Source organism: Falco rusticolus, chromosome 6 (assembly GCF_015220075.1).
Source record: "Falco rusticolus isolate bFalRus1 chromosome 6, bFalRus1.pri, whole genome shotgun sequence".
Taxonomy (NCBI): domain Eukaryota; kingdom Metazoa; phylum Chordata; class Aves; order Falconiformes; family Falconidae; genus Falco; species Falco rusticolus.
Genome location: NC_051192.1, coordinates 9500943 through 9528427, shown reverse-complemented (window position 1 = coordinate 9528427; position 27485 = coordinate 9500943). Strand labels below are relative to the sequence as shown.

Here is a 27485-nt window from a genome sequence, read left to right as displayed (position 1 = left end):
GCAAGCTCCTCCTGCAGAGAGCATGTCCTTTCTAAAGGCATGTATACTAGCCCTGGAATGGAGAATGTTCCTCACCTGGAGTCCTGCCACCCTTGTCTCACATATAGTAGGTCCCTCTTTGGTAGTGAGCAATGTGTGCTTTGATGTAGACTTGTTGCTGGAAGGATCTAACAGTTCCCTTGGTTTGATAATGTCTGCTTTACTCACACATAATGAATCTAGGCAGGATTAGCAATATCCAGTGTCAAGCAGTGGCATGAAAGGATGCTATCGTTTTCCACTTAAAGTTATTATCTTTTGAGTTGTGTTTCTGTATGATACTCTTGTTGAGAAGAGATAGTATTGCACCAAACACTTGCTAGTAATTACCTCCGATGCGGGAGGGGCATACTAATTTCTATACTTACTCTTTGGTTCCTGTGCAGTAGATTCCATCTACTGTAGTGCTGCTCTACTACAACACATCCTTCTACCCTGCAGTATCTATACGGAGCACTTCCTTATAACCTCCACCATATGGATTTTAACTGCTGGTATGGGAATGACTTCGTCATTAGCATCACTGCTAAACAGTTGTAATGTTTTTCACTTCATTAAACAGTAACTACGGGCAACTCCTGTGTAGAATGGCAGTCCCTGTAAATGGTCAGAATGTTAGTGTTTGCTAGCCATCCAGTATGTCCCATTAGACTGTAGTCTTTGCATCTGGCATGCATTGCCTTGCGTGGTGGTGTGAGCAAGACACGGATTAACTTTCTGATGAAAGGAAGCACAGAATATCTGGGTCAGAATCAGAAAGTATTAGCATTTGTTTGGTTTGGCCCAGAGTTATATTGTTTCCCTTCAGTTCATGGAGTATCCTGGTATGTTCTCAGGTGATCTGTGGTTCCGGTAGACTCACAGACTATTAATGCTGTCATCGTTCATCTTATTAAGTTGAGGTATTTAAAAGACATGTAGATGTGGCACTTAGGGACATGGTTTATTGGTGGGCTTGGCAGTGCTAGGATAATGGTTGGGCTTGATGATCCTAAAGGTCTTTTCCAACCTGTATGATTCTATGATGGCAATTCAGAAACTATAAATGAAAGTCTCTCCTACAGAAAATCTGGAGCCTGTTGGAGAAGTGGAAACACTTCAGGCATGGGGAACTGTGCTTTTAAGGCACCCTGGCACAGCCCTGCTGAACATGAGTGCAGGAGTTGATGCTAGAGAAGAACTATTAGCTTCAATTTGAAACTGAAGACAGCTGAAGTCTGCCAGATTTCTCGGCCCTGCCGTAGTGTCTTGGTTCAGATCAAGTGCACTGCTGAAACAAATCTCCAGATCATTCCCACTTTTACTTGACACTTGTGGAGCAGTTCTGGAGTGTGCAGCCTGGAGTTCTTTTCAATTGAGCAACCTGAAACAGGCGCTCTTGGAGAGCAGTGACACACACCTCTGCTATTGCTGGGCATCTAGTCTTTACAAATGGAGCAGAGGAAATCTGAAGTAAACCCTGGCTTCCCTAAATATGATGATGAATTTAGGTCCATGCTACAAAATATTCCACTCTATGGATACTCATTTACTGTGCTTTAATACTAATGTAAACAAGGTGGCTAAGCAAGTCTTTTTTTTTTTTTTCTCCCCATTTATTTTTTCAGTTGCTATACCTTACATTCCGATAGTCAAAATAATTGTTCTAGGCAGGAATTGGCACATACTTGAGCCTTTAAGTAATATGATCAAATGTTGCCTTTTTTGCTTTTTTCATTACATTCAGATGAGATTTTTAGAATAAGGTCTCAGCTCCTGTTGCAACCAAACTGTTTTCATGTTTTAAAGAACTAGTTTTGCTGACAAGCCTAACGAAACAAAAATATTTTCTTCATTGTGACATTTTGTAATTTCCCCTACTGTCTCTGTGGGACATGAAGAGTATCAAAAATGATCATGTTTTTTTATATGGAAAATTACCATCTATAAATATATAATTTCCAGGGGTCCCCTTGCACCGACTGCATCTTTTCTCTTGCTTATTGAAATGACAACAGGGTACTTGTTCTGCGTTATGTTTTGTCACTTGAATTTGGTTGAAAAATATTTTCACATGCATTTTTATATTGGTGTTTGTGGATCATGAGAGCAGCTAACTCACAGGTGGAGCAGAGGAAAGTTACATTTCATCAGTCTTCAAGAATGTGGGTTTTTTCCTAGTTTGAAAAGACATGTCTATATTTTAATCTCTGCATGAGAGAAAATATTTATAATAATTCATATGAAAGTATGTCAGAATTTTAAGAAAGAAATAAAAGGTTGTTTGTGCTTTACTGTCATTTGCCCTGAATATTTAAGGTGACAACAGTTCTTCCTGCTGCGTAATTGGTGCAGAAGGAAAATGGAATTGGAAAGATGTGCCCAGGCCACAACATCAATATTCCCACCTTCTATATCTCATGTGAACAGCAACCTTAATAGATTTCTCCTTGAACTGACAGCTCTCCAGCACCAGCAGCGAGATTGGAACAAAGACAACAACCATCTTAACACATTTCCTAGCTGGAAAGAGAAAGGATATTCCTTGGAGATCATAGAAATGGGTTAATGGTAGACTTGAATGACGTAAGGATTTCCGTGCCATAATTTCGGATTTATAAAATGTTTTTTGGAACTTGGGAGTTCCCAGGTCTGCTAAGCTGTAGAAGGGGACAGCATATATCGCTGGAGAAAATCGTAAGTGCACTTGTAATAGCAAAAAAGATACAGGAGTTCTTGTTATAAACAAATGGTACTGTAATTTTTCAATAGTTAAGAAAATAAATAGGAACACAACATATGGTTTTATTCTGGTTCTGATTGTTAAACTCCTCTCAAAAGACCTAATGAACTTTCAATTTTCCTTGCACAATTAATGGCTGAAGAAGAGCCAACAACGTGCCCAGGTGACAAAGAGGGCTAATGGTATCTTGGGCTGCAATTAGAAGTGTAGCTAGCAGGTCAAGGGAGGTGATCCTTCCCATCCACTTAGCACTGGTGAGGCCACACCTGGAGTGCTGGGTCCAGTTCTGAGCTCCCCAGTACAGAAAAGATATGGAGCTACTGGAGAGGGTCTAGCAAAGGGCCACTAAGATGATGAAGGGACTGGAGCATCTCTCCTGTGAGGAGCGGGACGGTTCAGCCTGGAGAAGAGAGGGCTCAGCGGGGAGCTCATCAATGTGTATAAATACTGGAAAGGGCAGGTTAAGTACTGGTGGTGCATGGATGCTGTTGTGCTGCACACTGCCCAGTATCATCTCATTCTTTTTCACCTTTCCATTTGTGTTCACTGGCTGCCTTATATTTTATACTGAAGCTGTTACATTTTGAGGGCAAGGAAATATTTTATTCTGTTTTGTTAGCACAATAAGTATGCAGTAACTGAAAAGAATATAAATAGGAGTAATATTTATTGTGGGATATATGAAATACTTTCATACGAGTTTAGTTTTAAATACTTACACAGTAAGTTCTAAATGCTTATTACATTGATTTTAAAAGAATATATACACAAGTTATTTCTTAAATACCGAATTTTTATTTTTTAGGAGTAATTATTTATTTTATTTCTGTAGAAGTGACTTTACTGCCAGAGTGCCACCCTGTGCATAGGTCCAGGTCAACAAGAGCTTTTGCTGTCTCTTCATGTGGGACTCCCAGAAAAGGCGTGGAGTTTGGGTTTGGCTTATTGCAGGAAAGGGGATGACTTTTCGGAGGGCTAAGAGCATACTCAGTAGGAAATTGGAATCATTACTCCCTCTGCTCCTGGTGTGAGGCATTTGGTTATTTTCTTTATTTATTATTTTTATTTATTTTTAATTAACAGTTGCCATGCTTTCTGAATGCAGATGTCTTGCATGTCGATTTGTAGCTATATCCACTGGCACACCAGTTATTTAGGCTGACCCAGATCATGTTAGTGTGAACAGGAATTAAGCATCTGTGTTTTGCCAGCACTGGTAAAAATCCTTGAGCAGTTTAAACAATACCAAATATAAGACCATAAAACAAGCTGTTTATATCAATGTATGCACAGAAATAGTATCCCTTGTCCTGATAAATTTCCCCCGTTTCATTCATCAGCATCCCCTTTTTCCAGCATCTGGGGGTGCCACTTCTAGGTTGGTTTCTTTGGGCAGGTGAATGTTGCTTCCTGTGCAGGAGCAGATGCAGCAGACTTTTTATGCTTTGCAATATATAAATGTTCTGACACACAGATGTTCTGGTAGAAATTGGTTTTGAAACTGGCTTTGAACATAGAAGCCAATATATCCATGCTATTGGCTTTGTTCTTGGGTTCAGATGTTGGTGCCAGCCAGCCAAATTATTTCTATAACCTTATTACCCAACTGATAAAGTTCAAAGTCATTTCAGCCTTTCTTGGTGCAGCAGGTGACACTTCTGAGCTGATTATATGAACCTGGTCCTAGCTGGCAGGACAGTGATGCTGAGGAAGTGGCAGTCTTCTAATGGTAGCAAAGGACAATCTCAGAAGGAATTGAAACAATTATGTACCATAGTAGGTATGTAGTGAACCAGCTTGCAGATACATGATCAGTAGGAAGGTTAGTCTGTTATTACCTTGAAATGCAGACAAAATATGTGAATATCTGTAGTGAAGAAGAGGAGAGAGTCTGAAAGACGGAGGATGTGTTACAGTTGGTGGAACATGGCCTGGGGAGAAGGGACAGTCAAGTTGGGGCATAGCAGATAAGCTGAAGGAGAACCAAGTGGGTAGTGAGACCAAACAGAAAATTACTTTAACTATGTGTGGGCTGCTCTAATTAGCATACTTGAGCAGAGAGAGCCCCTTAATCACAAAGCCCCCTCCCAACAGAACATGGGTGATGACAAAAAAGAACACTACCTTTAAATGGAGTTGAGGCTCATAAGGACTAGTGAGGATTAAGTAGGACTAAATGTAATTGTAAACAATTGCTCAAGGTGTATAAAGGGGTTTACCATCTGTTAAGAGGGGTGCTAGCTTTGTGGATAACTGCCTAGCACCCATCTCTGCACAAACATGCAATAAATGATATCTCAGTTTTGTGTGTGAGATTGGTGCTTTCCACAGCAGGTGAAGAACTCCATTTGTGAGACAACAGGCGCACGCAAATCAGTGTGGTGGAATCTTGGTGGGTGTTTTGTTTGTTGTGAGTTTGTGTTTTGGGGGGGTGGTTTGTTTTTGGTTTCGGTTGTTTTTTTTTTTAAGGGGTCCCTTGACTCTAGAAATTGGCAAAAGAAAACAATTCTATTCAGAGAAGTGATTAGGCAAGAAATCATTATGGAGAAGATCTAATGCTCATGCTTAATTTGGTTGTTTAAATATATTTTTACCACTTTCATTTTAGTGAGCTATTATTATTGAAGGGAGCTGGAATAGCACCATACTAAATCACCTCAGCTGGAAGCTTAAGTCACCCTTGCTGGTGCTGTGTGAGGATGAGCCTGATGAATATTTTCTTTAGTGGCAGAACTGGTTTAAGAGGTTTCTGCCACACCCTTTGTCACCTCCCTAATTACGCCAGTGCAAGTCTTTGATGGCTGCTCCATAAGCTTTTATTAGTGAAATGAACTGGGTTTCAAACAAATCTCCTCCTCCTCCTCCCTTTCTCTCCCTTTTTTTTTTTTTTTTTTCTCCAAACCCAGGCAATTTCATCAATTCGGTTTACAGCACCTTTTTCTTCTCCATTGCGCACAAAATCAGTTCCATTAGCTCAACAGAGGAGGTAGCAAAATTAACATCCAAAAGGATTTCCACTGTGCAAAAAATGCCTATGACAGTGGAATTTTTCCTCCTTTCTACCATACCGGGTAGCTTATCTCAGCCTGGCGGGAAATCAAGGTGCTCAGGTTTGTTTAACAAAACTGTGTTGGCTAACTCTTGATTTGTATCCCCTTTTAACATACAACTGTTTTAATGGTATTGCTGTGTCTCAACCCCCTGACTAGGAGTTCTTAAAAAGTCTTTTCTAGCAGTTTTGCTACTGTTTCACACATTTTTAGCTATGAACCAGTTTTCCTCTCTGTTCAGTGCTTTACATTCTTTTTTCTGTCTGTATTGCAGGGAAGTGTGATGGTGTGCTAAAAGGCTGGTGAGCTACCTGCCTTATCAGCCACCTTTAAAGCTGGTCCCTCCCAGTGCACATCCTATAGAAAAAGCAAAATACCTTTTCTGAAATAATTTCATTCTGAGCAGATGCTTTAGCAGGTGTAGATAAGCTCTGTAATATAACAGCTTTTTCTGATTTCTTTCATTCTGTACGGTAGATGACCTTTTGCTGGCAAATGCATGGCCCACTCAGTTGCTGTGCTGTATGTGAATTTCCTAATCAATTATTTCAATCGTAATATTGTGGGTTTGAACTCTGTGCAAGTTTCTGATCACTTTCATTGCTGCTGTGCTCTTCCTTGCAATAGGAAAAAATACTGAAGATTTACTTGTGATCTCTTCCATCACATGGATCTACCATCACCTGACACTTCCTTTTTATCTTAGAAGATAATAGACCAGTTATGAAGAAGGATGTGGAAACACAGTGGAAAATGTCAAAGGCTTACAAAAATAAGTGTAGAAATCATGCAATATTATTGACCTTCATCATCATCATATTCCAGTGAGTCATGTTGCGCTTGGAACGAATGAAAGATCCTTGCATAACTTTAATACATAGCTCGAGATTTACTTCATTTATGGGGGCATTTTGAGATTATGAGCAGATGTTAAGAGCTGACCTCTCTTCAGGGACAGTGACTCAAACCAGCAAAGGGATAAGCACATTTATTGTGTTGTGCTGCCCTGTTGGGTTTGCGCATTATGACTCTGCCATCTGAATGGGTGTGTTGCAGGGACACTGGATGTGCAGAAGAAAACCCCTTCCCTGCCCTGAGAAGCTCGGTGGTGCCGAGTAGGGCTGGTGGTGTTGCAACAGGGTCAGGGGCTAAGGGGACCTGAGGGAGCAGTGCTTAACAAAACCTGTGGTAGGAAAGAGGGAGAGGAGCACCTGGTGGGAGAAAACAGACAACACAAAAGCGTTGACTGTTTAATTTGTGAAGGGGGAGGAATGAGCTTTAATGCTGTGGATGGTGGTCCCCATCCATAGGACCAGCCCATGAAAGCAATCGTGGACAGCTGGTGTCTTGGGGAGTGCGTACCAGAGGGGCAAGAGATAGAGCCAGTGCTGCAGCCTGCATACACACCTTCCAGGCTTGTCACCATAGCCTGGGAGAGGCTGTCTGGGGAACCTTTCCAAGGGCTGTGGCACTTCTGTTTGCCTATTGCTTGCCTCACCTGATATCAGATCAATTTACAACATGCAAACATCCAACCTTTGGGGCAGCCTCTGGAGACTTCCTTCCAGGCTGAGTTACCACAACACAATTGCAGCACCTCTGCACTCTGGCACTAAATGCTCAGTTCGACGTCCTGAAAGACCTGTAAGGTGGCCACAGTTTCTGACCAGAGAGAAAACCAGTTAATGAACAGGAAGGACTGAACTATGAAGAGAACTGCTTAGATTGGTTAAAGCAGCATCTGAAAAGGAGAAAACACCCAGTGCCAGCAAGTGCCAGGCTAACACAGGGTGGAAGCGCAATATGAAATGCTTGTATGCAGTGCTGGGTTTGACATAGGCTGTTATGAGCTGGACGTTGTTCTAAGGTACCTAGAGACTCTGGAAAACAGAGTGTGATGGCATATAAAAGTGGAGGGAGAAAATATCTTACCTGGAATACAATGACTAATTCTGTGTATTTCTCTACAAAGTGATCTGGCAGGAACAATTAGACACAGATAAGATAGAAGAGTGAATAACTAAAAGAAGAAATTACACAAGAGGGATACAAACCACTGAAAAGCATAGAAAGGTGATGATCAAGCCTTTTTAGAAAGGTATGAGAGCAAAAGACTAACTTGAAAGCAAATTGAAGAGTAAATGTTTTATTGAACGCATAATTGGCCTATATAACTCACAGCACTGAGATCAATGTAAAAAGATTTGAGCATTTAAAATGATTTTTAAAAATAAGCACTTTTGTAGACTACGATGACATTCGAAATTACATCAGAAGATAAAGACATTTTATGTATTTATGTAAGCGTCTAACAGTAGAAGTCCTCCAAGTCATAAGAGTGAATGACATTTAAAGAAAAAAGAAACCCTTATCTGAACAGAACTGAGACACAACTGTCTACATCTTGTGGGGTTTTGTTCTTTGTATGATCAATCAAATATGGTCTGTCTCAAAACACTGAGCTAGATGGAGCATTGATCTTACATAATTTGGTAAATCCTGATTACCTTGCACACATATTTTTTTTTTCCTGTGAGCTTTTTTTGAAGGAATGGTCCCTCCAAGGTATGAATAGACAATAGAAGGGATTATACATGAGTAATATTTTTTTTCTCTCTTGTGTTACTTCATCTCTGAGTTTGGGTGGATTATCTGAGGGTTTGGTTTTTCAAAGGTCAGTGCTTTTAAATGGGTGATTGTTGTCTGATATTTGCATTAGACATATGAAAATACGGCATTTGAGAAATCTTGTCTGTCTTCATAATCACTAAGAGAGTTATCAGATACGCTACATGGACAAGTTAATTCTAGTCACCCATAGCAATTCTCCTTGATAAAGAGATGTCTTCATAAGTAGCCCCCTTTTTGTGAGCATCCTTTTCTCATAACAAAAAGAATATCTTAGGATTGAAATTGTAACTTATGAACATGGCAGTTTCCACTGAAGAAGGCAAATCAACATACATTTTATTATCCATTATTTATGTAGAACTAGCGTGTGCTAGTCCCACACACAGAGGGATTATAGGAGGGAATTTCCCTGAAGAGGTTACAGCACAAAGAAGCTACAAACAGGTGCAAGCGCAGAGATGGGAGGCAATAGAGCACAAGTGTCTGAAAGCAGACATGGAGTATCTTCTACCTCAGATCTGTAATTTCCTGTCTCTTAATGTATGGCTGTTGGGGTGGGGTTTTTAATGACTTTTGTACAGTGATAACTAGGATTATATGCATTGTTAGGAAAAGTCACATAAAAGCAATTTCATACTGAGGAAAAACACAAATCCTTTTCTTTCCCACTTGCCGTAGCCTCATAAATTGTGAGTGTTTTAGCTCAAGTTTCTCAATATAATGATTCCCAGGCAGCGACTGTATCCTGAGTAGCAAGCAAACGCTGATCACCCATCCATTGCTTTTGGAAGACATCATCCTCTTACTGCTGCTGGTTGAGTGGAATGTATATTCTAACCTCAGTCTGAAACTGCTCTTTAGGGTTATAATTCCTGTAATTGTTAGCAGTTGAGGAGCAGATACACAAATCCCCTCGGCTATACCTTAAAGGATGTGACAATCTCACCAGAATGGCAGAGCAGACCTTAGAAGGTAGCATCTGCTTCAGGCACCTCAACTAATTTGTGAAATGGGGAAAGAACTTTCCTGTAGTAAAGTCTTTCTCATTCTACACTTTACTTTGAGTCTGGGTGCATATTATGTAGCACCTGGAAGGATAATGTCTGTCCTTCAGAAGGAATTATGAGAGAAGTATTGGAGAGGTAACAGAACCCTTCCTTACCAAGAAATGAGATGATTGCTGTCTGGGTCAGCACAGAGACTGGAATTAAATCACCATCAACCTGCTCTGTGCGTGATGAACTGACAAATGTGTTGGAGGTTTAGGGGTTTTTTTGTATGCAAGATACAGATGTTTGGAATTCAAATTAATGAAAGCTTGGATTAATTGTACAGTGCAAACACATATTAATTTAGGAACCTGGAGCTTGCAAGGGACTTTCTATGTCTGCAAGCTCAATTTCTACTTGTAATGTGTAGCCTCATGATATTGCACCAAAAATAAAGTTACCAAGCTTCACTAGGCTCCATTTTAAACGTAACTGGGTTCTTTCCCCAGTACTAAAAGTGGATGGCTGCTCCAAAAATATTCTCTAAAGTTTAAAAACCTTTTTCTAATTTCTAGACTAAATTTATTCATGTTACATCAAAGCTATTTGTTTGTGTGGCGATATTATTCTTCATCTAAAGCATTTCTTTTCCCTTGATAGTACTTGTATGCTGATGTATTAACAGGGAGATGCTGTATCACTTTTCAGCCTCCATTGAGCAGTGCTGAGGAAGCCAACCACTTTTATCTTCCTCTCATAAAATAGTCTCTGTTCCCCTGATGGTTTCAGTAACGTTTCTCTGCTTTTCTTCTAGCATGAATTCATTTTTTAAGTGTAGATATACAGAATGAGGTAATTAGTCCAAATGAGGTCTGATCTGTGTCTTACTCAAGTAACACACCTCTAGTTCTGCTTTACTGAAGGCACCTTGATGTGATGGAACGACGCAATTGCCTTTTTTGTGTTTGTGTCACATGGGTCAGTTCTGGATGCCCTATGATCTTCTCCAAACACACATCTTTCTTCTCTTCCAAACTTTGAGTTGATTGTCACAAAGTGCTTTCAGAAAAACTAAGCAGCTGGGGCTGGTCATCATATGATGTGAGATAGGGAAAGATAACAGAGTAGGAGAAAATGGGTAGTTGTTGAAGCAGGAGAATATCACAAGGGTTGTTCCTTGAAGGCCTCTGTTGGAGCTTGTAGTGTTCAACATGTTCATAAATGACCTGGAAGAGGGAGGTAAAAAAGTTTAGCAAAGACACAAAATTATTTAAGGCAGTAAGGAGGATGCAAGAGCCACAGAGCAGCTGCACAATAAAATGGCATGTTGAAATGAGTGTGGATAAAATGTGAAGTCATGCTCACTGCAAAACCAGTCATAGTTTTACATATGAAGTGATGGGATCTGCATTGGTGGCTCTCTGGATACCTCTGAGGGGCAAGATTCTGGGGTTTTGATAGACAGGGCCAAGAAAGCGTCAGTTCAGTGGTAGTCAGAAATGCCAGTCAAATGTCCAGCTTTTTTAGGAATGAAGTAGGACACAAGGTGAGAAACCTCTGCAAGCTTCATAAATCTGATTCAGCTGTGTCTGCTGTGCAGTTATGATCGGTTATCTTAGAGCAGATAAAGCAAACAGAAGGTGAGCAAGAAAAAAAGCCATTAATTAATACCATTTTCTGGAGTTCAAAAGACTGAGCTTTGGTAAATTATTCATAGTGCCATTAAAATTCAAAAACAACTGAAGTTTCCTATTGGGTTAGCTAACATAGAGAAACTACACCTCGTGTTTCTTCTCTAAGACATTGTACGTTGTAATGGTAAGATGTTTTGCCTGCCTTTCATTGTCTGGAGGTGTCTCTATGCATCTTAAATAAAAGAAAAATTTCCTTTTCTTACTCTGCTGGAAAACTTAAGAGCAATGTTTTTACTGTTAAATTCATTATGGCAGAGGGGAGATCTCTGGTGTTCATATAAAACCTGCAGGGGCTGGTAGAGCAGGGGACCAGGCAGGGGGTTCCCAGGAGCCCTCAGGGTATGTCTGCCCAGCCCAGTGTTGCACCGGGCAAGCTGGGCAAGTGCAGAGTGAGCCCAGTGCAGAGACCAGAACCAGCATAACCCTGTATGCACTGGGCTCTGCCTGGGCTCCTCAAGATAGCTAGCTGCAGCAGCTCTGGAAAATGCCTTGTGCAGCACTAACGTAACCTGAATGAGCTGGCAGATTTGGGGCTGCAGAATTACTAGGGTCTGTCTGCACTTGCTTGGCTTGGTATCGCCTTAGATTGCCCGAACCAAATTTCAAGAGATTTCCTCTTCCTTGCAGCAGTGAAAACAAAATGCTCATTTTTTGGTTGGCAAACAGAAGAAAGCATTCCTGGTTTATGCTGGATTTACTGTTCTGTGCCTATGATTTACGTTTGGAACCAGGCTGTCTGGCGGAGTGTGCTTTGGCAGCATAGCTGCTTGCGCTGGGTACCAGTGTAATTGCACACGTTTGTGGAATTTAGATTGCTGGCCGTGATCAGCCTTACACCAGCGGGTGCATTCCTGCACTCCGCGCTTATCGTTGTTGATAACTTCTAGCATTATCTGCCTAGGCAAAAATCCAGCCACGGTGGTTAGATTCCAGGACTTTTGCTGTGAAATTGTTTGATCTGCTTTTAGATATCCTCTGATGGATTATCGTCTAAACAACTTGCGGAAGCATAGAAGTATATGGCATGGAATGCTGATGATAATTACAATACTTCTGTGTAATTAAAATGATTTTCACAGAAGGTCTTGGAGTGTGTTACAAGTAGATATAGGAGCATTTTTCTGTAGTGTGGATTATTGCACTTGACAAGGCAGGTAAAGGAAGTTACCTCACTTTTTAAATCTGAACAAATAATTCAGCAGGAAAACCCAGCATAAAACAGAGATCTCCTGGCATAGGTTTCCCACTCCTGACTAGGCATTACTTCCTTCTCCAAAAAAAGCATTTATACAGTTACATTCACAATTTTGAAATACAAAATATTTTTTCAAAATATTTACTTGCTTATTGCTAGTACTTAGGCTTTGTTTGCCTGCTTAAAACAGACCTTTCAACAGCATTTTTCAAGAATAGCAGAATTCAGAATTAGCAATAGCGAAGCATTTACTTTTTTTTTTTCTTCATACAACATAGCCAATATCAAATTGGTACATGGGCTCTCAGCTTTAGCTCAACCTATGCCTCCTCTGCTTTATTCCAGGTTATGGACACACAGTGCCTTTATCTGATGGAGGAAAGGCCTTCTGCATCATCTACTCAGTCATCGGGATCCCATTTACACTGCTTTTCCTGACAGCAGTGGTACAGCGCATCATTGTATATGTCACCAGGCGGCCTGTGCTGTATTTCCACATTCGCTGGGGCTTCTCCAAGCAGGTTGTTGCGATCATCCATGCTATAGCCCTTGGGTTCATCACTGTCTCATGCTTCTTCTTAATCCCAGCAGCAATATTCTCTGTTTTGGAAGATGACTGGAATTTTTTGGAATCTTTTTACTTTTGTTTCATTTCGCTGAGCACCATTGGCCTCGGAGACTATGTGCCAGGAGAAGGCTACAATCAAAAATTCAGAGAGCTGTATAAAATTGGGATTACATGTAAGTTTCAAACTAACCAGCTAAATAAAAGACATTTTATAAAAAAAATAAGAAAAAAGAACCACAGCAAAAGAAAACCCAAAAAACCAGACTTTCCCTCTCCATTTTGTGGATGGTGATTGTTTTGGGAGGTGTTGGCTAGCAAACTGAGCATTGTAGGTAGCTGTACAAAGAAGAAACCTTTAAATAAAGTCAGTTTTCTCAGTTAAGAAAGAAAAACCTAAAACCAAAATTCCATTGTGCTAGTACATAGCTACTTACTCTTATTAATAGTAGAAAAAAATGCTCACATTACTGTTCTGGAAATGGTTATGAGCATCTTGGGCTAAGATTTCAGTGCATCAAAGAGCCAGGAGGATGGTTCTTGTAACCTAAGGTCACCTCATAAGGGGAGATGACTGGCGGGCAAAGGCGAATCAAGGAGCAATGGGAAACGAGACAGAACAGTGAAGTTTCTGACTTCACCGTTGTAACAGATGGGAGCTGAAGCTGGCAGTGGTACATACCGGCTGTCAAAGAGACAAGTAGACTGAGATGATAGCAAAGCAAGACCACGAATGTTTAAATTTAATTGTTTCATTATGTTTGACACAGAAGAGGCGATCAAACTTTGTGTTGGCATTCTGAATGAATGTATGCCGAGGGCAATATTCTCCAGTGACAGTGTTTTGAAGCATCCTGGTTTCTGATAGGGCTTTAGTCTGCACAGTCCTAGGTCATCAGACACACCAGTTAAACGATCTAAATGGCCAAAACAAACCTTTCCTGTCAGGTCCATTTTTTTAGGCTGGTATGTGTTTATCTGTACTCCTGTGCATGATCCAGCAATCTTAATGTAGGCAAAGGGTCCACTAACTTGCTTTTGTGTTTCACCTGAAGAAAGACTGGGCCTTACATTTTCATTCCTTGAAGCAGGGCATGAACTAGCCAGCAGAACACTTAATTTTATTCTCCTGCCAGGCCTGTTGTCATTGCAGACTTTACCACTCTACCTGTCGTGTTTATTTTACCAGCAGTAGCTTTTAATTATTACTCTGCTGATCTGCAGAGTTGACTTGGGGATGCTAAATGGTGAAGTGAATGGAGAAAGTGATGCCTAGTAAAGGCCTTGTAAAAATTCTAGCTGTTCTGAAAACTCAAAATCAGAAGAAAACATTATGGCTCAGATTATCCTTTTTCAAACTTTGGGAGGTGTTGGCTAGCAAACTGAGGAACACTTCCTAGAACACTTAGGAAGCTGCTGAAAATACTAAAAGGAAAAAGTAGCTTTTAGGCAAAGTTATGACTCTAGAATATTTAATTTCAGCAGTTTTTAAGGTCATAACTTTTAAAATATTCTTTTTTTTCTTCATGTGAACAATTCAAGGAACCAAACAGGGTGTATAAAATGCTTTCTCTTGCTGAACCTAAATTTTCTTCAAGAAAAGTTTTGGAGTTCTACATCAGAAAATACAGGAGTGCTACAGGCTTTTCAAGGATTTCTAGGAGAACACAAGTCCTTTTCTAAATCAAGCGCTGATCAGCTGACTGAGTTTGAGATAATTACAAAATTCGCACTGCAGATTTATAGATGTCTTTTAGTTGGCGTAGCTTTGTCACTTCTTCCTTGTGTTAATGCATAGCTCCCATTTGATGTCATGAGGTGAAGCTTAAAAACAATTCATAAATTTTAGCTGTAGTGCTGTTTTAGATCAGTACATGATATTGCAAGATTGATTTAATGGTACTCCTGGAAGGAGGAGGAGTGTGTTATTGTCAGTGAATGATCTGTAACTACAGGTGAAATATTTATGCCTTTAGGTAACAGAACAGTGACCATATGTAGATTATAATAATTAATCTGTGCTGATCTTTCAGCACATTTAATGTTCAGCCTTTGGATAAGCATGTTGTACTAATAATTACATGCTTAGCTTGTGCTTGATTTACTCATTGAAATCATAAAACATTCAAGTAGTCATGCTCTTCATTAAATTGTAATGATCAGTAGAAGGGGTCTGATGAAACATTGTGATTAAGAAATGCTCACTTTTAACACCTTCCCTCAAATTCTAGATGCATATGTTTGGATAGGGGGAAGAAAAAAAAAAAGCAGTAGGCTGTTAAACATGCAAAACTCCATTTCCAAAAGTCTCAGTCTATAAGAGCTGACTAATACCTTTAAAAAAGTCAGTATACCACCAAAGTCATCAGTAATATCATTTAAGTAATGTTTCCAGGTTTGGATAGTTTATGTATGTTAGTAAAACATTGCAAATAATCTTCAGGGTGTCATCAGACAACTTTGTCAGGTTTTTAAAATACCAGCAGTAATTTTACAGTAATTTTTTATTTTTATTTTGTTGGGTTTGTACATATTTCTAGCTGCTTTGTTTTCCACTCATTGCAGGGTGTCAGATATCTTGTTATAACTTTGAAGGAAAATAATTCAAAAGTTTTCATGAAATCTTAAGTGGTGTCCTGCTAAACTGGCACAAACAACAAATAACCATAATTAGCAGCCATATTTTTACTTCTATTTGTAACATGTAGGAATATTAAGGGGGAAAAAAAAACCTTTTGAAGAGCACTTAATCAGGAAGGTTGTAAGTAAGTGGGGGAGCATGGATATAGTAAATTTTAGTATTCCGTTTCATTAAGACCTTTACATATTTTTCTCTTATACATTTGTAACAATTAAAGCCCCTAGAGGGTCTTGTTGATTGTAGAACGTAAAAGGAAGAAAAGGACTGGACAGTCCGAAGTGGGTTACAGAGCTCTGAAACTGCGTCATAAAGAAAATTAACATACAGTTCAGAGGTGTTGGGTGGGAAAAGTTACAGAGTTAAAATTGTTCCAACTACACTTAATTTGCTAATAATTAAAATACTTTGGTTTTGGTGTTTTGTTTTGGTTTTTTTTTGCACCTAGGTTATCTGTTGCTGGGCCTTATCGCAATGTTGGTGGTTCTGGAGACTTTCTGTGAACTCCATGAGCTCAAAAAGTTTAGGAAGTTGTTTTATGTGAAGAAGGACAAGGAAGAGGACCAAGTGCATATTATGGAACATGACCAGCTCTCCTTCTCTTCCATCTCAGACCAAGCAGCTTCCATGAAGGACGATCAGAAGGCAAACGAACCTTTTGTGACTTCCCAGTCCCCAACTTCCAATGACAGCTCTCTAAACAATTAATACAGGCGTATCCATACCGTTGTTTTGGTGCATTTATGCTACTTACCATAAGAAGTAGAATGCCCCCCTCCCCCTTTTTTTTTTTTTTTTTCCTAAAAATATAAAAGCTGGAAGACTGTGCTACTTTGACAAAGATTCATGGCTTCTGATATAGAAAAGACTTCTGGGGAAAAATGTGGGAGCCACCCTGGGATCAGGGAAAAAACAATGTAGGATGTGGCTGGGAACATGAAGCCCTTTTGCTCGAGGGATAAGGAGTTAGGTGTACCACTTTCAGAGGTGCCAGAGGGAAAGGCTTGCACAAGCAGCTTCATCCAACATGGTTAGGTAGGCCTTCGCTGACATCCAACTCGTTTAGTTGCACACCGAATCTTATGGCTGGGTGACACAGCAGATTGTGGGATGTGCACTTTTGATTGTCAGAAATGTAGTCACATATTTAATCCAAACACACCAAATATCTTAATCTGGAAAACATTTCCAGAGCAATATCTATAGGTATGCTGGAGGAGAGAGTATCTAAATCATCCCTCTATTACCCAGTAACTTGTAAGTGCAAATAATGATTCTAGGAATTAAAAAGCAAGGCTCCAGTCACTCCTTTGCCCATGCCATTTACATTTGTATTTCCTATTTCCTTAAAAGGTCCCCTAATAACAAGAAAAATGTTGTCCTGAAGAGAGTGTGCCTTGAGTCTTCCATGCTGTTTGTATGAAATACTTTTGTAACCTCGAGAGATAGCAAGACCAATTCAAAGTGCTGAGTGAGATGGGATTGTAGGCAAGGGAGACAGCTGCATTTCAGTCCTCTGCCCTCTGGAATGGGCAGCAGGGTTTTTTGGCTATGTGGAATGGAAGGAAAAAGAGTAAGCATACGGCACAATTGGCATAGTCATGTGCTTATGGCATTCTCCTAGTAGATGGCTGAAGTCTGTTCAGTAGAAGGACTCGATGCTGTTCCTTCCACAGTCCAACCCTGTGTATGCTCTCTGCTGAGCAGGTATGTGAGCGGAGGAATGGAAATAGTGTCACGTTTGACCATAGCCCCTTTTTTTTTTGCTTTTCTAACTAGTACTCAGAGCACTTTGGAGGAGAAGGGAATGTTTCAGGGCAAAACAATTTTTCAGTTTTTCATACGGCAGGAAAAAAGGAAAAATGTCACATTTGGTTCAGATGGAACCGAAATTTTTTCCCCTTGGGAAAAGTCACTACAAAGTCAAGATCTTGCTCAACTTCTGAAGCTGGAACCTCTTTGGCTCTAACAAGAGAGGTGTTTTAGTCCAGCTACCAGTCACTGTGCTGAATGCAGGGACCTTAGAGTGAATTTCAGTGAGCAGGAGATGAGACTTAAGTGGTTGTAGTACTCTCTCTTCTGGCCTTAAGAATCTACGATATGGGAATCATGATAATGCTTTGCAATGAATAAAAGATCTGGAGCACAAATAGCCATATTAGGACAGCCTCCCACATAGGACTAGTGTAGAGGAGAGCCTTTTCCCTGCAGTGCAAGCATGCCAGATTGCCTGTAATTTGGCTTTTAGTGTATAGAGCTGAATAATATTTTACTGTAAAAGAAAAAAGATGCAGTGTGTCTAGATTTAGCGCACATGGGAAAAATACTTGAAAGTAAATAACCCAAAATATACTGTGTTTGAGCTTAATTATAGCTAGCTTCAAACAGGTTTTATATCTTTACTGGAAAAACTTACTTTAGGGTTAAATCAGCTGAAAATCTTCAATTAAAATTTATATTTATAGAAAACCAGAGCTAAAGGTTTTGGTTCTTTTGGGTTTTATAGATCAGGTGAGAGCATACTGCGTTTGCATGTTCCCAGGAAAGTGGCTATTTTTATACTGCTTAAGTTAACACAGTTCTATTTATAATTAATGTTAACCAATATATATGTACATATATACATAAATATATTTATATACTGTACATATACCATAAATCACCAGAGTTTAACAGATTTAAGAATGGCATTTTAGATAATTTTTTCCCTATGCTTCTCTTTATACACTCAGTTATCGAAAACTATCGCATTAAAATGACGCTGACATAAAACAGTGAGTACTGTACTACAAGAAACATTTATACTGTTTTTTTGAGTGGAATTTTATTGATTGTTTTCAGTACCTTAAAATTCAAGATTTCTTTTAATTTCAGTGTAACATTAAGCTCTAAAGGACATGCACAGATGCTAAATGATTTACAAAGTTAACTTTGCAGCGTGTACACAATTGCAAAATGTAGACACGTGAAATGAAAGCACAGAATTCAAAGCAGAAGCGATAAACTAAGCAGTATGCTGTGATGTGGGTGAGTATTTGTTATTTTAAACTTAAATAAAAAGTCTGGCTTTTGCCTGCCTGCACTACGAAGTGGGGAGTATTTTCTTTAGCAGTGTGTGTGCATGCCCACACTGTGTAAAACTCTTGTCTGCGCTTGTCAAGATCATACACCCTTTAATTAGCCTTCCTCAACTCAAGAAGGGACCGTTAATGCCAGAGTATGTGAGTGTGGTACCTAACTTTGATATTAATTGTAGCTTAGTAATGTTTTGATTATTCCTATAGAAAAAAAAGCATTCCAAAATGTGTGTGTTCCAGGTGCTGACTGATTATGGCGAGTAACAAATAGTGGCAGAACATTTATCTTGTCTTGATAATCTAACTACAATATTTGAGGAAATCCAAAAAACTGTCATGGCAGATTATCCATACCACTGATGCAAATAATGGCTTTAATTTGCTACAGCTTTTACATCTTCATGTGAAGCCAATGCACAAGATAAGAGTAGTTAAAACTGGAATCCAAATTAGAAGGAGAAAGATTATTGTGCAAGAACGTTAGTATAAAGTGCCTATCTTTCCTAGAGGCAAACTGCAAAGTGGGTGCATGCAAACCCAGATGGAGAGCATGGGTCATAAAAAAATAGTGCTGAAACAAAAGTTACAAGAGGGAGTTAGAAATGTGAGCAAATTACTTGTACACAGAAGAGAATCGCTTGGGTCCTCTCCTCACTCTCTGTCTTCAATTGATCGAGGCATATATCCCATTATTAGCTTTATTCCCGTGCTACAGCTGACATTTGCCATCTTCTCTTTGTCTTTCAGTCATTAAATATAAATGTGGTTTACTATTATTTCAAATGAAAGAATTGGTGGGCTATTCAGTTGTGTTGGGGGAAAGAAAATTGAAGAACCCACTTGAGTTTTGATCTTGGAGTTGAATGTCAGCCACATTTGTCCCTTTGAGAGCATCTCCTCTTCCCTAAGAGCTTGTTCCCAAGGTTCACCAATGGCACCTGGTATGGCTGAACATAAGAGTTGCTGAAGGTTGAAATGAGTAATTTTCAAAGTAGGCAACTTCAGAGACTTGAGTGGTTTGCAGCTTTAATGCCAGCACTACAAAAGCTGTTTAGGGTGTTTATCTCAGAGTAATTGCATAAGAGCAGCAGTTCTGGATTATATCAAGCGTGTCCAGTCCGGTATTTTATTTCTGGCGATGGCCAAGAGCAGACATGTGAGCTTATGTAAGGAGAGGGCTAGCATGTAGCAACAGTTCTGCAGAATATTCTTCCAGCTCCCAGCGATGTGCAGCTCTGTATCGATAATGTCTAGGAGGTATGGGAAGTCAGCGTAGGTGTGACACGTAGATGATGTGCTACTCTGATGCACCTGCTTTCTGTGTCGGTTGGTATGAGACTGTCCCTCACAGAATCAAATGAAGATTACCTGTTTCCCACAAAGCAGTTTCAAGTGCTTTGCAGTGACCAGGTGGGGTAGCACTAACACTGCATGAGATGATCTCTTGAAAAAGGGAAGAAAGGAAGGGGAAGGCTTTTTACGTGCCGTTACTTGGACATTGCTGTCTTCTTGGTAGGTAGAAATGTACACAGAACCTCTTTGCCAATGCTAGATCTTGCAGCTCCGCCTTACCATTTGCTTTCTAAATAGTAGTCAGAAATGTACAAGATGAGCCATGAGCTGCTGAAAACATCACTGCCCTAATGTTACTACATTATTACTCATTTTCTAGATTCTGCTTTCTACCAAAGCAAAATAAACTGGAAGCAGTGCTCTTCTACCTACGCACTGGTACAAAAGAATAGGGTTTCTCTTCTCTGCGCTGCTAATTGTCATTATTGTAGTGTGTATCAAGGCAGCCAAAACAAGTGTGTATCTTCATGTTGCTTGTTTCAAACAGAAATGGTAACTTTTGAAATCATGGTGACTAGCTCTGCAAATTCACATGCTCACTAATGCGTATTAGGCACTTGATGTGTGTCATTTTTAATGCCTACAGAGTTAGTCTCATCACTTCCTAAGTTACCATTCTACTTGCTTTTTATCATGGATTTCTCGTCCCAATTATCTTCAAAGGTCATCATGTTGCCACTGATTATGAGTGCTGGGATGCAGTTATTTTGCTGGTGATGATGCACGTTTGTCAGAGCTGTTGCCTCAGCTGACAACAGGACTACCTCATGTGTGGCAGTTGAGGCCAAATGATAGATTTAGATAATGAGGAGGGACAGTGTGGCTGGGAGCAGGTGCACGGGCTGACAGCCAATGTCAGGACAAAATCATCCTGGCAGACTGCTAAGTGACCACATAGTTTTCACCAGGCTTCATTGCCTGTCGCTAGGAATAAGAGGAAAATGCTTCCAGAGGAAGGAAGGAGGAAAGGACATTGCCAAAAGTTATCTGAAACAAAGTTCAGCAGAATTAGCTTTTTCACCATTTGTCTATAGTCTGCAGCTCTCTGTTACTTCAGTTGCACTGTATGTGTTACAAATCAGGAAAACGGTTTGGCATTTTCCCAGTGTAGATGGTCCCTGTGCTCCCTGAATAACATAACAAGTCATGCTTGTTATCTTAACAAGTTTTCCTGTATGAAATTCACTGAGTGCTCAGACCCGTGAGCAGGAGTGTAAGTCAGTGTCACTGCTGAAACGTTCCAGGGGCAAATGTGGCTCAGGGTGCTGCCTGGCCGTGGGGCTGCCTCCCTTTTTAGAGTCCAGGCTGTCTGGAACGAGAAAAGTGAACCCTCTGCCTTCAAAAGTGAGAAACCCACCCTCCTGGGAGGCTCAAAGCTCCCCCAACCTGTTCTGTGCTGATCCCAGAGGTCTTGTAGTTTTGAGCATATAGTATATATGTGCAAGTACCTGGAGTAGCACATAGAATTGCGACTCGGTTTCTCTATGCCTAATTTTTTTGAGACTGTTCAACCCACTCAGCCTTCTGAATTTATCTTCCCCGTTTAAGAATGTGACTCACAATAGCTGCTGGCTGTCCCTCAGGGCTCACCAGTGCCTAACTGGGCCACTTCAGCAAGCAGTGAGGTGAGATTAGAGGCGAGACCAGAAGGGACTCGTATGTCATCTGTCCTAAGGAGTGGTGATGGGAAAAGGTGAGGGGTAGTCACTGGGAAAGCCCCATCCTTGCCCGTAAGTATGTGTTAACTTTAGCTGCAGCCACCAGTAAATGTACTAGTTTATTTCTAAAACTAGTTCCAATGTCTTGCATGTAAAGACTTTATGATTCACCCGGCTGCACTCTACATCAGCCAGAGTTCATGCTGCTAGTAACGTAGGGACTATAAAAACTAATAGCTCATCTAGAAGAATTAAATTATTTTTCTTTTGAAGTACATTGTTTCTGTCCTTCTGGGCATTATTTAGACTTTGATTTTATTCTGACCTGCAATTCCAAGTTATCCTACAACTGTAAAGCATCTGTCTCAGCTGTGCATGGGCAGAAATCAGCACGCTTGCATAAACAGAAGACAGCAAACTGTAGTATCAGTTTAAATAGGAATTAGTGGATTCTAATTCTGCATTCCGGGGCTGGTTTCCTGCATATGGACAAAGATCTGTTAAATTTGTTTAGCAATTGGCAGCTGTGATTTGATGCATGCTTTCTGAACAGAGATGCAAAAAGTATTGATGTCCAGTAATAAAGTACAATTACCACCTTTGGGATTAAGTCTCCCAAATGTTTAGTTGGCTGCTTTTGGAGATTAATCCTATTTGCAGGAGGTAATAAGGCCTTGTTTGAAATTTAGTATGCAAAAATTAAAATCCATAATCCATTTAACTCAAATTCCTTCTGCATGTTCAGAGAAAAGAAACAATCAATACAGAACAGATGACCTTATTTCATACTCTACCTCCCAGGGAGCATGACCTGGTACTGCTGACCCATGCTCAGAGAAAAAAGAACTGGCTTTCCAGGGTCGTACGGAACATGGAGGCAGGCAGTCTTTGCCCCAGGAAGGCTTGCAAGCAACATCCCCGGCCCCAAAAAGATGGGGCTTCCCGGGGGAGAGCAGCCTTCATGGGATACAAGAGGAGAGACCACAGCTGCTCTCAGGCCAAAGGTAAATAGCAAAGACTGCCAAGAAAGGAGGGGACACGGTGGGATTTGGAGGGAGCAAGGGCGTACAGCCTGCCCCAGCCCCTGGGGAAGGATCTGCACCTGCTGCAATGTGAAGAAAGGAAGGAAATAATTTGATATCAGGGTTATCAAATTGGGGCGTGGGAGTGTTGTTTTTTGAAGTTACTTTTAATCTTCCACGCTGAGTTGGGGGAGGGGGCTTTGAAGTTTACTGCAAAGAGAAGTAGGAACTAATGAATCTGTAAAAATTAGATGTTCAGAGAAAAGATGCATTTCTGTGTTTTTAAAGGCAGAAGCAACCCTTGTGATGCTCGTCCCTGACCTCTTGCAGGACCCAAGACTTCGGCAGTAGCTGTGTTAGAACAGATGGGATTTCCAAGTCTGACAGAGACCCTGCCTCAGCTCTCATCCCCTGTCCCAGATGCTAATTACCTTCTCTGTTAACAATTTCCTGTTTCCTTTGTCTGGCTGCACGATTTTTAATGAATTGTTTCAAAAGCAGCATTTCTATAGGGCTTTGTTATGTTTTTGTCTGCTAAGTGACGGACCACATTAGCTATCAGCTTGCTCTGAGAAGATGAGCATCCCTCAGTGTCCTCTTTAATAGGTGAGGCGGGCTGAGCTCCTCTGGGCGCTGAACACAAGCGTCTTGTCAAAAGCTCAGCTTGTTCCTGGGTCAGTTTTTTAACATCCATTTTTCAGTGCAGTGCTGAAGCCAGGGTGCCACGCTCCCGCCAGCACCCAGGGTGGTACCTCTGCGGAGGGGCTGGCCTGTGGCCATGGAGCAGAAAGGGGAGATGGCGTTAGCCACCATGCCACTGCCACCGTGCTTTCCATCTCCCTGGGGACCCCCAGGCTTGCCTTCATCCCTCTCCTCGCGCAGCCCTGAGGGGCCTGCCTGGTGCCACACCTGGGCCTGAGGCACAGGAGGTACTCATCCCTACCCCAGCTAACCCTGGGGAGATGCCCCGTGCCAGGGGAAGAGGCTGTGGCAGCACCAAGTCCTCTCTGCCCCAGATGGTCCAAAGTGTCTGAAACAGAGACCTTGATTTTAAACACAATCTGCTGTGCCCTATGAGAACCAGGAGCTCTGTAACCCCCTTCCAGCCCACCTGCCCAGCCTGCTGGCCAGGAGCTTTTTGCATCTTCTGTTGACCTTCAGGATGTGAGAGGTTGTCAGAGCTCAGAGAAACACAAGTTGACCTGCCAGAAGGAACAATTGCTCCTTTACTTCAGGCAGTCTCAGAGCACTGGTTTTAAGCTATAGGGATAACTCAGCAATCCTGCCCTCCTGGCTGCACCTCAGATATCAACAAGGTGCTGAGCACGCGTCTGAGAGCACAAATGTGCCCTTGGTTGGGAGTGAAGCACCTTGCAGGGAGGGCGTTGCGGGGAGGAGAGATGTATTTTTATTAATGTCAGAATACAGCTCAAAACAAGAAAAAAATCTCTTGCATTCACTGGAGCTGCTGTGGGGCTGTAACATGTCCCTGTGATGTGCACTGGGGACACTCATGCTGCGACCCCCTTAGTGAGGTCTGGCTTGTATTAAAATGCTCCTGAGGCTGGAATTTCCTTTTACAGATGAGGCAAGAGACCTAACTCCAGGATACCAGTGTGGGTGAGGCAATGTCCTGAGTCGAGCCAGGTACTGAGAACCTCCATATAAACAATCCAAAAACCTGTGAATATCTGCCAAGTTACTGATAATCTTGATGGTGCAGGTGTTGCTATCTCATCTTCTCACAAAGGAGACTAATAAGGTTCAAGGGTTTTTTTCTTCGCAAGTTACGCATTTGTGGTTGTGCATCTCGCCCCTTCCCTGGACCACTCAGTGATCTCAGGGATCCCCGTTAGGCCGTGGCCTCTGTGTAACCAGTCGGGCAGTTAAGCGCCCCTTGACCGCACCAGCAGCTCTCGCCTGGCTGAGGTGGAGCACGGCACTGACTGTACCAGAAACATTCCTTATCAGAACCACACCACCACCTGGCAGCCTTGGAGCGCTCCTTATCTGGAACCATAACATCCCTTAACAAGCCTAGCAACACTATCTGAATGCAAGTGGTACGATACCACCATATTTTTAAAAAATTCCAGTAATGAGTGACTTAGGTTGTGGCCAGGATGGAAATTTACCACTGGCTAAACCAAATCATCTCCAACCCTACAACAGTGGTCCTAAGTGAGACCTTTGGAGCTCTCCTGGGCTGCAGCGGGTGTGACCTGCATCTGTCTCTGAGGGGGATGCTGCTCAGAGCTCGCCAACTCCCAGGTCAGTGAAATCAGTGGTACCACTGCCGAAAGCTGGTGGGCCTGGGCTGATACCGCTGCTCCTTGAGGCTCAACCCTTCACCCGCTGAGAAATGCAAAGACATTTGAGGTGAGTATTTTGCTGAATTCAAGGGGAATTTTAACAGGTATACTTTGGCACATTTATATCTATATCTGTATATACATCTCTTCCTTTTTGTCTGTGTGCATGTGTGTTTGAATTGATTTAGGTATCTCGTAATAAGTATAGTATAAGTATTACCATCTTGGATCTGTAATTAAGGTACTGTTGTGATTGTAGTAAATCCTATTTTATTCACTTTGTAGAAGTTAAATTAGTCAATGATTAAGTGCTGCTAAAATCCTGTGGTCAACCTTAAACTGTGAAGAAACCTTAATCATCCTTTAGACATAAACTGTTGTCCAAGTCTGAGACTAAGATTGACTCTAGCTGCAGCTGAGCTCTGTTAAGAGTTTAGACAGCAAGGGGGTCCACTCTGAACCTCATGACTCAACGGGAGGGTCTCCCTTACCCTTTCACGTCTTTAGTCACTTTAAGCACATCCAGCTTAATTTTAAATTTGATTCTTCTTTGTGTGATTTATCTGTGTGATAGGTAATAAAGTGAATATCGCCATCGAGCTTTGTGAAGCAGCACTCCCACAAATGCCTGTTAAAACTATTTCGCTCATACCTTTGATGGTGATTCTTTAAATGACTTAACCTAAACCACTTATTCATGACAACACTGAAAGAAAAACTTATCTCAACATGTCGATAGTTTTTTTTCGAAAGGTTTTAGTTCTGAATGCCCTCAAATGTGAGTTTGGTGGCTAAACAGAATGATGGAAGGCTGACACCGAATGCTTCAACAAAAATAGATTCACTGGGCAAATAGTCACGCAGGACTCTCTTCCCCAGCTGCAAAATGTAAGCCGGGGTGAAACTCCCAGAGATGATAGCCAGAGCAGAGAAGCAGGAATAAATGGGAAGTACACAAAATCCAGTTCAGCGAGACCACAGGAAGGTCAGTTTGCTGCATCCCAAGAAACAAGAGGATGTGTCTGCACCAAACTGACCCAGCAAGACAGCTAACAACCGCTTGCTATTTTTCTACCTTTTAATCATGGTTACGATTTGCAGTCATCCTGTAATCCAGGAGGTACCACCCTTCTTGAATGCAATCCAAGCTTATTTTTAAATGATTTTTAGAGGCATTGCATCAGCAAATTACGGTGTTCTAATGCCATCATGTTGGCAGCTCCTTGAGGCATTCCCTGAGGCCACGTGGTCAATCTGGCATTTTAATAACCCCTAGCATCTCATGAGGTGTGAGATACAAAATCGGTAGAAAACCCATGTGTTGAATAATACAGGAATTACAGCTCCAAGTTCACCCAGTAGTTCTGCACTTCTCTCAAAAGGAACCAAGTTTATCTTGTTTACTGACTTTATAATCCCTGCTGCTGAGAGATTACAGCTCTATTACTCTCTAGAAATGCAGCCAGATCCTGTCCCCTTCCTCTTTCTGCTACTATTTTACCAGAGATGAAAGTATCAACACACAGAGTTTATCCGAGTCTCAGAAGTGTGTACGAGACCTGGACCTTCTCCTTCAACCCCAAGAGCCCAAATTCAGCTCCTCAATGACAAACTGGTCTCTGAAGGACTATGAAGAAGCAAAAACAGGCAGTGAGCTGGGATGTGAGTTTCTGTTCCTCTCTTGCCAGATTTAATTTATAATCTTGCCCCCATGCAGCAGCCATGGTACACTCCTGTGGGGGCTTAGCAATTGTAATGTAAATTTGACCTAGTTTGCATCCAAACTTTAATGTTGCGCACAAGCCATAGCATTAACAGCTCTTCATTTATATGATACTGTTTAATCTGAAGCCCAGCTAAATGGATTACAGGAAAATATTCGTGACAGCCTGGGAGGTGCTGGATAAATATTTGCCATCTAAAGGGGCAAACTCAAAACAAATAGGGACTGAGGGTTCATGTTGGCTGTAGGTGTGTTTTACAGCCACAGCAGAGCTGTATATGTTTTGAACAGGCTTAAGTCTTACTCAGTTATCAGTCCTGTGAGAGGTGCTGCAGTCAAATGGCTCGGTGTAAATACATCCAGTGTTTGTTTAATGGCTGGGCAAGGCTGGTGCTGAGGGAGGTTTTAGGCAACAGTACTCCCGTTGAGGAAAAAGACTTCATGCCCATTTACACTGCAGATTAATGGCTGGGAAATATTCCTGAGTAAAAAAAAAAAAATGCACTTTAAGTAAGAGGTCCTTTAGTTATGTTTAAATGGGTTGTTACCTCTTGGGGTATTTATATGCAATGTTTTCTCTTTGTTGTCAATAGGATTTGGTTCTTCTGTTCTGATAAAACAAGAAAGCCTGGATGAGCATTCAGCTTGGGAAATGTACAGGCTAAAAGCCCCACTTTAGAAATTCACGTGGTTTCTGTAGGTAAATTTCCCCCAAAATGAGGAGGTCTCTCCCAGGCCAGGTGTACTGGCTGTGTGGAAATGTTTGCAGGACTGGACTCAGTCCAGGTCAAAGGAAAAGTCCATCAGTTGCAAGGTC

General features: G+C 41.2%; 1 protein-coding gene across 1 annotated transcript in view; it reads left to right on the top strand.

Annotated features, from left to right (window-relative positions):
- KCNK1 (potassium two pore domain channel subfamily K member 1) overlaps positions 1-18605 on the top strand; it is a 35348-nt gene extending 16743 nt beyond the window's left edge. Inside the window, exons 2-3 of the mRNA XM_037392796.1 lie at positions 12666-13061; positions 15972-18605. Of these exons, the coding sequence (XP_037248693.1) occupies positions 12666-13061; positions 15972-16231 (656 nt within the window). The 3' untranslated portion in view covers positions 16232-18605. The remainder of the gene's footprint in view (positions 1-12665; positions 13062-15971) is intronic.
- The last annotated feature ends 8880 nt before the right edge of the window (positions 18606-27485 follow it).